Genomic DNA, 12,650 nt, shown 5'->3' on the forward strand with positions numbered 1-12,650 from the left:
CTCTCTTGAAGGTGCCGGCGGCGAAATATGTGTCAAGCATCGCCATATCTAAGGCTGTATCTACCGCGTACCCGGAAGTTTCGAAGGACAACGGCTTTAAGGCCCGACTGCGGGCTGTCCTGAAGAAGAAGGTGGAAGAGAAGGTGCTGGTGCAGAAGAAGGCGTCATTTCGCTTTCCAGCGGCCGCTCGGGAGGAGAAGAAAGTGAAAAAGGCAATCAAAAAGAAGGCTGTCGCCAAGAAACCTGCTGCTAAGAAACCTGCAGCCAAGAAGCCTGCAGCGAAGAAGCCTGCGGCTAAGAAGGCGGCGGACAAGCCAACCAAGAAGGCTGTTCCCAAGAAGACTGCTCCCAAGAAGAAGCCCGCACCCAAGAAGGCTAAGCCGAAGGCCAAGTAAGATGCTGACGCTGAAGGGCGGAAGAGTCGACTCAATGGTTTCATAGAGACCACCTTTCTCCATTTATCGATAACAACAACCCCCGTAACCCGACGGTGCTTGAGCAGGAGCGTTATGACCGCAGGGTTGCCTGGTAAGGACGGCAGGGTCGAAATCGGCTGCGGACTGGTGGAACACGTTTTGCATTCGGATCTGATGAGCCTTGAACTTCATAAGATGATCTTGCTTGTTCTTACCGCACGACGTTGCGAGGATGATAATTGTAAAGGCAATTGCGGAGATGGATATTGCGAGAAACGTCCAGAAAATAGCGCGGAATACAGTCAAACCCCCTTCATCGCAATTGAGAGTGTCCATGAATCTTAACACGGGGGTATGGACGTTGAGCTCGTTAGAAGCGTTGAATACGATGACCGGCATGCTCTTGGCCTCCATCTGCTTCCTGAATGTGTCCCAGAAGAAGCCGTTGGTGGAGTCTGTTGGTAAGACGTCAACGATAAGCGTTACGGGCCTGTCAAGCAGCAGCCACTCGAGGTCCGTGGTTGTAGGGTATTTTGTGGTGTCGGGGTCCTGGCGCGTCAAAGTGTCAGCCTCAAAGTTAGGACCAGGCGGAACAGGCGGATTTACGTCTGCGCTGGAGGTATCAGGCGAGGCTACTAGCATAACTACAGCCCGCTGCAGCTCGTGAGTGACTTCAGTCCAGTCCCAGCCTAGGTCCTCTTCGATGATTCCGTACGCGATACCGTCATACGCGGATCGTGTAGCGTTGACCTGGGCCGTTGTCGCTTTTTCGAAATCATTCTCGGCTACCCAAGGTCCGTACTGGATTGGCCTCATATTCTGGAACGTGTCAATGCCCTTCCGTCCAAAGAATGCCATGCCGTGCTCCAGCTTTATCTTAAGAGGTTTACCTTGCTCTATCACGTGCTTTATCCCCTTGACGAGTTGGATGCGATTCTCATGTACGAAGGGGCAAGACTCCACCAGCCAAAGTATCTGGAGTCGGGCTGGCTTGCGGGGCCAGCAGTGGTCTGAACGCCAAGTCTGTGCGAGAGCTGCCGCCAGTATGAGAGATAACCTACGAAACATGCGATTGAACTTCACGGCCTCTAAACTACATAAAAAAAAACGAACTACGGACTCAGTGCGAAGCACTGATAATGTTCATCCGGCCTCAACCAAAACGGTCCCAAACATAAGGTTCATTGAGACAGAACGGTACCGAAAATGAGGAGTTTCGCGCTGCTGAGGCAGGTCAACACACGAGAATGGTAGGTCGCTCTCTTACATACGAGGTCTAACATTCCCCAGGTGAACGTTCCCAAGACCCGCAACACATACTGTGCCAGCAAGGACTGCCGCAAGCATACAGCTCACAAGGTGACGCAGTACAAGAAGGGCAAGAACAACATGCTTGCTCAGGGCAACCGACGGTACAACGAGAAGCAGAAGGGGTACGGTGGACAAACAAGACCCATTCTCAGAAAGAAGGCTAAAACCACTAAGAAGATCAACCTGCGATTGGAGTGTACCAAGTGCAAGCGCCGCAGATTCCAGACTCTGAAGCGAACGAAGCACTTCGAGCTTGGCGGAGATAAGAAGGCCAAGGGTGGTGTGACTTTCTAACGTGTGTGACCAAAACGGCCTCTGGCGATCATGTGTCTGATGGGTTGAGTTTAAAAGGGCATTATGCCTCAGCATCTCATTTCAGAGTCGGATCTGGCAATGCAGCCTCCTCCACCTCGTATGGCTGATGAGCACCTGGACGTGAAGGGCTTTCCAAGGTCCTTGCTTCCTGCGACGGCGATGGTACCTCGCAATGTTTTTGCTCTGCTCGATGCCCTCAAGGACACAAGGCGGATGCGGATCGCTCTAGCGGAGCTCGCCCGCCACCGAGAGCAATACACCTCCCTAGCTCCTCTGATCTGGTATACTCCTGGTACCATGCTCATTCTGGTGGGACAGATTCTGAAGGTCTACCCGAGCCTGGCTGCTGTGGAATGCAACGAAGAAAACGCGACCGACGTTTGTAACTGCCTAGCGTTACTTCAGGAGGTCGCCAGCCACCCACAAACGCGGCCACACTTCCTTCTAGGGAAGATTGTGTTCCTCGTATCTATTTTCCTCAACTTCCCGCAGACGTGTCAGCCTTACAGTACTCTCAAAGTCGCATCGCTAGGTGTCATTTGCAAGCTGTTTAACAACGAGGATGACGATGGTGTGGTACAGGCTCTCGTGACTACCGAGATATACCTCCAGGTGCTTAGGGTGATAGAAGCTTCTACGGACATCTCTAGGACCCTCGGAATCTACATTCTGATGAAGCTACTTGCAAATCCTAAGGGTTTTGGCTATATTACAGAGAACGATTTTCGTATCTGGGCCACGATGTCAGTTTTGACAACGGCCGCCAATTCATTTGAGGACGCAACGCAGTCGAAGACAGTTGTCCTGCACATCATTAACTGCTACACGTCACTCGCAGGCCACTCCAGTGGCCGTCAAATGATGCGCACCAGCCTACCACGAGTCTTGAAAGAGAGGTCCGCCCTTTGGAACGGTAACGCCCTAGTTGAGGAACGTCTCGATCTTCTACAGGCCACGCTACAACGATTCCAAGCTGAGGACTCGAATCTCCCGGCCCCCGTCGTCGAACGACAAGAGGACGTTGTGGAACAAAAGGAGGAGCGTCCTGAGGCATTCCAGGCTGCCGAACCCATCGCAACACTCCAACGTAGCTTCGCGCAGCAACTGGCCCAGAGCGGGCAGAACAATGTGAATCTGGCCAATCTGGGACCGGTCCCGTCAACTGCTCCCCCCGTGTCACAGATCCCGTCCTTGGATCAGATGAAGATGCTGAATGCCCTCAAGCAACAGCATCAAATGGCCCCTCAAAGTCAAAGTCAAATCCAACAACAGATGATCCTATTGAAGTTACGACAGCAGCAACAGCAGCAGCTGCAACAACAACAGCTGCAACAACAACAGCTGCAACAACAACAGCAAATGGCCCAACTACAGCAACTACAACAACTCTACCACCAACATGAAACGAGTGAGACTGAAATCCGGCAGCTTTTCCAACCGCAGCAGCCTCAGCAACGCGAGCGCTCTTGGAACCCCACCGCATCTGACCTGCACAGTCTCATTCAAGACTCCTCCCGTTACCTACCTCAGAGTCCGCAGGTCCCTCTGACTCCTCCTGCCAAGTATCAGCAGCCGACTCCGAACTACTCAGAGTTCAACCCCGGCGCAAGCAGCTTCAGCCCCAATTTCCAGTCCTCATTCAACCCTCAAGCGGCGGATTTTCAGCCTAACAATGATTTCCAAGGGGGCTTCCAGCCTCTATTCGAGAACCAGGCCATGCCTAAACACTCGCGCCCTTACATGCAGTCTAACTTCCAAAAGTAGACTACCCCACTGATTTTGATAAAACACACGAAAATAGTAAATAATCTACATGCGTCTTGTGCTTCTAGGACTCGCCTTGAGCGCCACTGCAGAGCTGCCTGTCAACGTCAGCCCTGCTACCCCTGCGACTGTTGTGAGTCAAATCCCGTAAACGTGACTCAGCGAGTGGGAGTGAGCCAACTCTCACACCCAACTTCACCTCCCATGCCGTTTTGTGAGGCAGGCATGACGGGAGCGCTTCTACGCTCGTTGGGCATGGACGGTTCTGGATTCGGCGCCATGGCTAGCGGGAAGGACACTGAGGACCTGTACGGGCCTCACTCGCGAATGTCGGCGTTGAGTAGCATGCTGCATAATATGGTCGAATCTCTTGACACGGAGATTGCGGCTATTCCCGAAGAAGAATCGGTACCCAAACATTTCATGCGACTACCACTCCTGATTCGTACCTTCGCCCAAACACAAGCGATGCTGTCGATATTTCAGCACATCGGTGGTGCTGTAGAATTGACAGACATCAAGCGAAGCGGCTTCCCTAAAGCGACCCAAATAGCTCTCGAATACGTGGTCGGTGAGGCAGCCTACGAAGCGACCACTGCTGATCCCACTGACGAGACCACTGAAGGTCCTACTATACCTGTGGTGCCTACACCTGTGCCCGGTTTCATTGACACTCTACCTGATGCGACGAAGCTGTTCCTGTCGAGCCGTGTTCTGGCCCAATGGATAGACGGTCTAGCGAACGTCCAGTTCCAGCTCAACTCGATAGACGCGTTTGGGGGCAAGCTTGGAAGCGACTTCAAGTTGACTGGGCACCCAAGTTATGACTTCGCCGACGCCTCCTGCCAGGCTGCTCAGTATTCCTGGGACATGGATGTAGACAGTGAGTGGGCGATGTGCACTCTGATGGACTTCGTCTTCTCGGTTCTCTCTTGTAGCTACGCCGATACTTTTAACAAGGACTGTCCCAACTTGTCGATGATGAGTAATGAAGAGACCATACCTGAGTCCTGGGCTGCGGATGCCACTGTTCCGCATATGTTGGACGACGTCCCCTTCCTAACATACGAGAATTTTCAGCCATGCGACAGTCAGATCGCTTTGGACGCGTATGAGCGGCTGGAGCGAGAGGCAGGGGTCGTAGGATTGAACTCCATGAATTATGTGGACCTTGGTGAGGTTCCGTTGGCGGTGTTATGCAGAATTTGCCGACCTTCTGAAGCAGTTCCCCGACGGAATCCCTGAGCAGCTGGAGAAGTCACTGACCCCTTCGACGTACAATGCCATGCTCGAGGACGAAGGTATTGCTTATTTCCATCTGTTCGATGGGGTGACCAAGATCAGCACCTGGGCCAACGGAGCCTACCAGTGTGGTCTGGATTCGATGCGTAGCTTAATCCCTGGCTGGAGAACTGACATGGTTTTCGCCCTTGAGGAGGAGGGTGATTTCATTATGTCTCACGGACCAGGTAAGCAAAGGGGGTTTTGACGATGATGATATCATTATCCTTGTCCTGATTTCGGATGACAACGACCACCTGAGTCCAATGTCAATATACTCATTCTTCTCTCTTACATGTACCAGCCAAGAGGAAGCACCTTCCCCTTTTCGCGGCGTTGAAGAACGTCTACCCCAGAAGTTTTGCCGAGGGCAAAAATAAGTGTGTCGTTCCCCTTCTCGTACGCGGCACCGGTTCCATGTACGAGTGGAGAATGAACTTCGAGACCAGTTTGTCACCCCGAATCGACTCTACCACGGGCAAGAAGCATGGTGTGTCTAAAGGGTACTGGTCAGGACTTTCAGGGCTTCTCCCACAGCTGGAGAGCTACATTGTAGAGGATGTGATGTCGCGGGGTTGTACCGTTGAGGAGCTACGATTCGTTGTGAGTGGGCACTCTTTAGGAGGCGGCATGGCAAACGTGCTGTCTCTTTGGCTGGGAGACCGGTTCAACGGATCGAAAATCGACCTCGTGGCCTTTGCTGCTCCTCACAACTTTGATCGATCCGCATCTGACATCTTCAAGACCCGTGTCAATGCTAGGAATATCGCCGCAGGCCTCGACCCTATCGCTCGACTTCCTTGCCATACTGGGCTTATCGACTCGGGCTTTCCTCGTTGTCCTCGGGGACATCAGATAGTAACGAAATCTGGCGACGGAGAACGTGAGCACGACCTTTTGGTGGAACATCGAGGTATCATCCATTATGCACCTGAGTGGTTCACCCAATGGAACGCTGACTGGACGGACAGGTCCATCCTTACGTTCGACTTCATCAAGTTTGGTATGGGTGTCACGCCTGAAGGGGTTGATATTAACCTCAAGTACCTCAGCAATGCTCACGTAGGGTTGCCCACGGCCCTCCAGCTCGGCGGATGGCACGGCGTGGCGTATCCTTGCGCCTTCATGCAGTACTGCAGAAGTCCTTCTGCCTGGGATACAGATGTGCACGCTCAGAAGTACTGTGTTAAGTACGGTCTCATTCCGAGCACGCACTACGATCAATTCCCCCTCAACATCCACATTTTCGTAGAGGATACGAGTTCTGTGGCCCATCTCATCAAGAGAGAACTTTAATGCGATTTGAATGCGACTAAACAGCCCTTGTGTGCTTTTTTGCTGTTACGTGGATTTGATCAGTAAACCGTGTTTTTAATCGTTATGAACGTTTTCTTCTTTCTGGCGTCCATTGCCTTTACCGACTCTATCGACGTATTTTTGGGAAGCAGCAGTCCGTCTGAAGGACTGGACATCGTCCACGTCCAGTCAGCTGCCAGAGGCTTCTCAGCGGTTATTGAAGAGTTGAGTACGGACCCCGAGATTGTTCCCCGGATGCTCTCCCGTTTAGAGGAGTTCGGTGACGTTAGGTACGGATTGTCAATGTTTGGGGACAAGCCCACCCCCCTCAAAGGTCAGGTATGGAGCCTGGCCTCTGGATTGTCGGCTGAACCAAACTACTGCTACCGAAACTACCACCCCCTGCAGTCTGCATCCAAAGTGGATTTGTCCACTGTGGAGCAAGTTCTAGGTGGAGACCTGCCAGACAATCAACTTGGTGCTCTGGCTTTGGCGGCGAAGGACAAATCCCATTGGAAGACGCCGCGTGAAAGCCGCATGCGGCTTGCAGTTCTGGTCACTGACGGTTTCGGCCACCACTCGGCCTCCACGTCGCCGAGCCTGCGTGCCACTCTAGAGACATTCCGCAGGCTGTTTGGATCATTTGAAGACGTTCGCTCTTCAAATAGTATCGAGTCCAGCTTCGACTCAATGTCAGTAGTGGCTCGGTACAAGGGCACCGACATCACTGTCGAAGGCATCAGCGCCTACCGACTCCTTGTTCGCTGCCATGACACCAATGGCTTGCCGTTTCCAGACATTATCGACCCGAACGGCTGGCAGCTGGGTGTGTGGCAGAAGTCGCTCATTGAAGGACTGCAAAGATCGCACGTGGCCGAAACGGTCAACCCCAACGATGCGTTGATGGTTGACGAATGGCTCAAAGGCTTCTGCGCCGAACACTACGACTACACGGCAGACGCAGGATGGTCAGGTTTCTTCAAATGGGCCAACGATGTCCTTTCGGATGCAGGAGAAGCTCGGGAGTACCCCTACGACGAGGAGGAAGGGCTGTGTGCGGATACAGAGTATCCTGATTTCACTGACGAGAGGTATCGAATGCTGTTTTTAACCAGCGGCGTGATACCTGTGATTGCAGTGCTGCCTCCTAAGGACCCTGCTGTGGTCCTGAGGTCCCTCAGAGCAGGGGTGACTTCGTACTGTCCCAATGTTCGCAGAAGGTGTCCCTTCGATCTCGACAATTGCCTCGCCGAAGCGGAGCGATGGTGGGTGGATCCGGACCAAAGCTTAGCCGAATGCCTCCAGGAGTTTTGGTCTGAGGTTCTGACTGGACTTTCGGAGGTCTCCTCCCTGCTCCTGATAAAAGACGCTGCGGAATGCACAGCTGAAGTCGTGACGAACGTCATCGAGGCTGGGGTAGTTCAAGCCGTGAATTACTTCAGCGAGGCAGACGGGTACTCCACCCAGATCGACTCGACCTCTATTTCCATTCCGTGTTCCACAAAAGCCAAAGCAACGGAAGCCACCTCACCATCCACCTTTGACGTTGGATACACTTATAATGAGCAAGCCACCTCACCATCCACCTTTGACGTTGGATTCGCTCTTAATGAGGAAGACACGACCCCGTCGCCTTCGGCCACAACCACGGCGGCCCCATGGACCCACAGACCCACCATACCTCCTCCCCCTCCCCTCGATACTTCCACCTCCACCTCAACCCCCACATCCACTACAACGGCTCCGCACGAGCAGGCGCTGGTAATCGCCGTTGGCAGCGCTGGAGCTGTGCTGGCGGTCATTTCCGGCGTCATAATGTACTCTCTCGTCGTCATGACTAAGAGACGCACGAAGTCGCTGCCCAGCCAGGACACGACGACATTACTGGTAGATTACGAGTTCGAGCCCATTGAGACAGATGTCTGATTTTTTAGTAATTTTGGTGAATATTCGTTTTGTTTTCAGTAATTCTATTGTGGATTTAATAATAATTTCATTGAATATTCTTATTTTAATGCATCATGAACGAGTAATCTTGATGGTGGGGCCCGTGACCGTCTGCAGCTCTCGGCCCAAACACTCCTCGTCATCCGGAGTATTGAATACATCCCCAAAGGCGACTTTAGACGACATCAGACAGTCCTTCAATGATTGCGGAATCCGAAAATGACTTCTGGGCGTCAGCGCCCACTGTTTGGACGTACTGTGCACGAGATATGAATCGACAACCTCGAATGTAACCTGCGAAGGCGTCTCATCCGATGACTCCAACTCCTCTATGGTGGGAGTCGCGTCATTGGAGCCACGCCCACGACGCATTTTGACAATACTCTGCAGAATCTCCTCGGCATCCTCAAGAGTCTGCGCGCTATTTCCCTTCAAATGGCGGCTTAAACGAGCTACCGACGCCGAGGTGCGATTCACCAGCGCCGTCGGTAGAAGTCCGAGCTTCAGATAATGTGGGTCTTCGATGTCAACCTTCTTGCAAGCAGCGTTGTAATCGGCTGCCTCGCTCTCAGTCCACTTCCAGTGAGGTCGGTAGCCTTTGTATGGACTTGTGCTGATTAGAGGCACAGTATTCAATGGGATCGGGATTACAGCATCTACCAATTGAGCAAACCGCGGCTCAAGCGTCTTCCGCAGACGGGCAGCGTCAGCTTCCAGCTCATCTGAGGTCCCGGGCTTCGCTAACTGCAGTGCCCGCCTTATTCTTGGGTACCAGGTACATGCGGCGGCTCCTCCCTGTACGACGACGTTGTGGTAGCCTGCCATGAGCTTCTTCAGTCTGCGCTGATCCATCTGCAGGAAAAGTAATGACAAACTGGTCCACTGACTTCTGATAGCGTCAAGTCCTGCGGTTTTCGCCTCGCGCGTGTCGGAATCCACATCTCCAGGCTCTGACAGGGCCGGAGGGGACGTGAGCAGGACCCTAGAGGACAGCTGATGCTGCCACGGCACGTAGAGTCGGAAGCTGCTGGTGGGCAGTGTTCCTCGTCGCGGTTCGCTCTGCATGAATTTCGCACGAGTTCCCGCCTCAGTAATAAATCGCCAAAGCTTCAACGCTTCGTCCAAATGCCACCTGACACCATTCTTGTGTGCATCAGACATATTCGGTTGTTCAAGCAGTTCTGCCGCCAAGTCCAGGTGAAGGACTTGGATGTTACTAAGGTGGGTAAGGAGGCGAGCTAGCTGGAAGACTAGTAGGGAACCCGTGTCAGGCATGGAGGTGGTCAAGGAGTGAAGCTTCAGCTCCAAGTCAGACTCTGAGGACGGATCAGTTGGCAAGACGGTACTCGGCTTCATGCTCATCGTTAGCAGATACGGCGCCTGATTGACGAGAGTCTCCACAAAAGCAACGGCTTCACGCAAGCTGACTCCCTTGGCGAAGTCGTCAACGACCACAGGTCCAGACAGCCAGGCAGCCAGGACTCCCCAGTCTGCTGGGTCAACCACGCTGCACACAACTTCCATAAGGTCGGAGGCGCCACGGAGGGCGATAGCAGCGAGCTTGTCTCGATATGGGGCATAGCTCGTGAGCTTTATCTGGACCTCTTGGATGTAAGTCTTGTGGAGATCGGGTAACATCCTACTGCACAGTCGATGGAGGCTTTGAGATTGGCTGTCCAATACTACAGGATGGGCTTCTTTTACGAGCTTTCTAACCTCGGTAACCGTCGATTCATGCTGTTGCCTCGCAGCGGAGATTTTTTCCTGGAGCGCCTTCAACTTCAGTCCGTTTTCATAGGATTCCCTCTCCTGCTTTTTGCGAGCTCGTCGGCTCTTCGCCGGAATAACATCCTCGTCTGGACGTGCGAGCTCGTCCTTCTGCAGTTCTAGATCTACAGGCAGCTGGAACTGCAGAGGCGTGAGGCGGTCGGTGTCGAACGCTCGCCGATCAGCTCTGACCATCGCCCCATCTGTACGAAGACCCAAAGACAGGACTAAGTCTTCAACTTCGTTCCAATGCTGCTGTTTCTGGATTACCCACCGTGTATCCGAAGACTCAAGCTCCTCCTTAGGCAGTATCTCGTCTTTGAAGGCCTTCCAGTCCATGGATTCTGCTTTTGGGTATATGAGCCGTTTCAGAAGGAATAACAGCGCTTGTGCCCTTGCTGGGCATGAGGCGAGAGCGTACGGTGCCCCGATGCTTCCCGTCCAAGCACTCTTCGAATCCGCAGTTGGCTTGGGTCTGGCTGCACGCTGCCGTCCTCGTGGAGTGTTCACATTGGAAGCATCTAGAGGCTTATCTCGTTTGCTGCTCGACTTTTTGCGGTCTTCCCTTGATTCACTGCCGCTCGAGTTGCTACTCTTTCCCAAAGAAACGCCGTCTGCCAACGAAGGAAAAGCGTCGTCGTCAAAGATAGATTCGTTATCGACAGCGATGGATTTTTCGGCAGCACGGAGGGGATCAGTGGTCGGTGTCGGTGTCGGTGCAGGCTTCTTCGAGTCGAGGACCACGACTTTCAGGGTGGGCGCGTTGAACATATCCAGATCTGCAGGCAGGGCCGGAGTTATGACTGGGTCCTGCTCTGTTACCTGCGGCGGGACCGTGGAGGCCTCAGGGGCAATCGCCAGCAGTTTCTTGATGTGTTGGGTGGCCTCTGCCAAATGCTCCCCGAATGGCGACGGAGGGGTGAGTTGTGACGGGGGAGATTTCTGGGGCTCGTGCCTATTGTTGGCCAAAGTAGATGCTACCGCGCTGCTGACGAATGTGTCGGCTGGTCTCCTCACAGGAGGGCTCTGGAGTGGTGGACTGTAGCTGCTGACGAATGACTCCGCTGGTCTCATCACCGGTCGCGGCCTGTTGAATGGTGCGCTTCTCATAAATGACTCCGCTGGTCTCATCTCCTGTGGTGACCTGTCGAATGGTGGCTGGCGTCGAGGGTTCCTTGGATATCCCTGGTTGCGGTTGCCTCCGCGTCTTCCCGAGTATTGACGTGCTGCCTGATAGTCTGGCCTTGGTCTCTGAGTGGGCCTCTGAGTGGGCCTCTGGGTGGGCCTCTGAGTGGGTATCTGAGTGGGTCTCTGATTGGGTCTCTGATTGGGTCTCTGATTGGGTCTCGGAGTGGGTCTCGGAGGGGGGCTCAAAGTGGGTGACTCCCAGCGCGATATCTCAGGAAATCCATTGACAGAGTCATCTTGCCATAATGTAGCCCGACTGAAGATATCGTCAACAGACAGCTCGAAAGAGAGGTCCCTCTGCAGTGGTGTGTATGACGACACAAGAGTCAAGGCGGAGGTGGATATCGACTGATCAGTAGATACTCTCATTCAATTATGAAAATTACATGTTTTCAGAAGAGAATAGAATAGTTCCACTTCTTATCCCTGATTTCTAAATGAGACCAATACTGAGGTTGCTCACATCGACCTGATTTCTAAATGAGACCAATACTGAGGTTGCTCACATCGAGCAAGTTGAAATATTTTCAAAAAGAGTTTCTCCGAATCCGAGTAACGTTGCTTCCACTGGCGTCCTTTGTCGCTCTGTAACTTTCAGCCCTATCTTGTCGAACATTCTTCCCTTGGCCACATCATTTAGCTTCTTTGTTGCCAGCCAGAGGGCCACCCTGCAATCGACAGTTCTTGGAACCGTTATAAATCTCAGTATTTTGAAATGCCAAGTGTGTACACAGATGGGTCTTGCCTGGGTAATGGTCAACTAGGTGCGAGAGCCGGATGGGGAGTCTACTTTCCCGCCGATGGTGCTGGCTACCGTGGTCGGCTTCCAGGATCGCTGCAAACCAACCAGCGGGCAGAACTCCACGCCATTATCGTTGCGCTGAATAAAATTTGTGATAAGGCTGGAACATTCGAAGTTGTCACTGACAGCGTATACGCAAAGAACTCCCTGGAGGAGTGGATTCCGCGTTGGAAGCTCAACGGGTGGCGTACCGCTAAAGGAGCTCCTGTGAAGAACAAGGACTTGCATGTGGAGATGGTCCGTCTGCATACACTACTCGCCGATCGTGTCTCGTTTCGCTTCGTGTACGGCCATCGAGGTGACCCCGGAAACGACGTAGCTGATAACCTCGCTAGGACAGCAGCCACACTAGAGGAGGACGTTACCTTCCAGCCCATGAGTTACCTTCCAGCTCATGACTTGCGAGTGACGTGAAGCAAACATTCACCTAGTCGACTGCGCTGTCCAGTGAAAAACCGCCACAAAGTTTTCCTCCGCAAAGAGAGGTTTCAGTTTTAGAGGCATTCAATATTTATCCTGCGCACGCGGTCTTGCAGCCTTGGAGTTCCCTCCTGCCGCAGAGC

General features: G+C 53.0%; 9 protein-coding genes across 13 annotated transcripts; 7 read left to right on the forward strand and 2 right to left on the reverse strand.

Annotated features, from left to right (window-relative positions):
- KVP17_003204 (uncharacterized protein) lies at positions 1–395 on the forward strand (the record flags this gene model as incomplete). Of its 2 annotated transcripts, none has more annotated exons than XM_068520223.1 (1): positions 1–395. In XM_068520223.1, a coding segment is annotated over one exon (395 nt), but the record flags the coding sequence as incomplete, so codon positions are not given. The 2 variants fall into 2 exon arrangements, with proteins under 2 accessions (XP_068370937.1, XP_068370938.1); XM_068520224.1 differs by having other exon boundaries at positions 54–395.
- A 63-nt stretch (positions 396–458) lies between these two features.
- Positions 459–1,484, reverse strand: KVP17_003181 (uncharacterized protein; the record flags this gene model as incomplete). The annotated part of the gene is made up of 1 exon (XM_068520184.1): positions 459–1,484. One exon carries the CDS (start codon positions 1,482–1,484, stop codon positions 459–461), a length of 1,026 nt encoding a protein of 341 aa, XP_068370901.1.
- A 138-nt stretch (positions 1,485–1,622) lies between these two features.
- On the forward strand, positions 1,623–2,021 carry KVP17_003195 (uncharacterized protein; the record flags this gene model as incomplete). Its single annotated transcript, XM_068520208.1, has 2 exons — positions 1,623–1,666; positions 1,691–2,021. The coding sequence occupies 2 exons, from the start codon at positions 1,623–1,625 to the stop codon at positions 2,019–2,021; spliced, it is 375 nt and encodes a 124-aa protein (XP_068370924.1).
- Positions 2,022–2,084: 63 nt separating this feature from the next.
- Positions 2,085–3,806, forward strand: KVP17_003202 (uncharacterized protein; the record flags this gene model as incomplete). Its single annotated transcript, XM_068520220.1, has 1 exon — positions 2,085–3,806. One exon carries the CDS (start codon positions 2,085–2,087, stop codon positions 3,804–3,806), a length of 1,722 nt encoding a protein of 573 aa, XP_068370934.1.
- A 49-nt stretch (positions 3,807–3,855) lies between these two features.
- On the forward strand, positions 3,856–6,383 carry KVP17_003189 (uncharacterized protein; the record flags this gene model as incomplete). Of its 3 annotated transcripts, XM_068520199.1 has the most annotated exons (4): positions 3,856–3,939; positions 3,969–4,980; positions 5,009–5,275; positions 5,392–6,383. In XM_068520199.1, the coding sequence occupies 4 exons, from the start codon at positions 3,856–3,858 to the stop codon at positions 6,381–6,383; spliced, it is 2,355 nt and encodes a 784-aa protein (XP_068370915.1). The 3 variants fall into 3 exon arrangements, with proteins under 3 accessions (XP_068370915.1, XP_068370914.1, XP_068370916.1); XM_068520198.1 differs by lacking the exons at positions 3,856–3,939; positions 5,392–6,383 and having other exon boundaries at positions 4,011–4,980; positions 5,009–5,295; XM_068520200.1 differs by lacking the exons at positions 3,856–3,939; positions 3,969–4,980; positions 5,009–5,275 and having other exon boundaries at positions 5,505–6,383.
- Positions 6,384–6,467: 84 nt separating this feature from the next.
- On the forward strand, positions 6,468–8,309 carry KVP17_003197 (uncharacterized protein; the record flags this gene model as incomplete). Its single annotated transcript, XM_068520212.1, has 1 exon — positions 6,468–8,309. The coding sequence occupies one exon, from the start codon at positions 6,468–6,470 to the stop codon at positions 8,307–8,309; it is 1,842 nt and encodes a 613-aa protein (XP_068370928.1).
- Positions 8,310–8,402: 93 nt separating this feature from the next.
- KVP17_003188 (uncharacterized protein) lies at positions 8,403–11,654 on the reverse strand (the record flags this gene model as incomplete). Of its 2 annotated transcripts, none has more annotated exons than XM_068520196.1 (1): positions 8,403–11,654. In XM_068520196.1, one exon carries the CDS (start codon positions 11,652–11,654, stop codon positions 8,403–8,405), a length of 3,252 nt encoding a protein of 1,083 aa, XP_068370912.1. The 2 variants fall into 2 exon arrangements, with proteins under 2 accessions (XP_068370912.1, XP_068370913.1); XM_068520197.1 differs by having other exon boundaries at positions 8,403–11,171.
- Positions 11,210–11,512, forward strand: KVP17_003194 (uncharacterized protein; the record flags this gene model as incomplete). Its single annotated transcript, XM_068520207.1, has 1 exon — positions 11,210–11,512. One exon carries the CDS (start codon positions 11,210–11,212, stop codon positions 11,510–11,512), a length of 303 nt encoding a protein of 100 aa, XP_068370923.1.
- Positions 11,655–12,000: 346 nt separating the features above from the next.
- On the forward strand, positions 12,001–12,501 carry KVP17_003180 (uncharacterized protein; the record flags this gene model as incomplete). Its single annotated transcript, XM_068520183.1, has 1 exon — positions 12,001–12,501. One exon carries the CDS (start codon positions 12,001–12,003, stop codon positions 12,499–12,501), a length of 501 nt encoding a protein of 166 aa, XP_068370900.1.
- Positions 12,502–12,650: the final 149 nt, after the last annotated feature.

The sequence above is a fragment of a genome (assembly GCF_019968985.1).
Source record: "MAG: Porospora cf. gigantea B chromosome Unknown PgB_NODE_96_length_41430_cov_147.519, whole genome shotgun sequence".
NCBI lineage: Eukaryota > Apicomplexa > Conoidasida > Eugregarinorida > Porosporidae > Porospora > Porospora cf. gigantea B.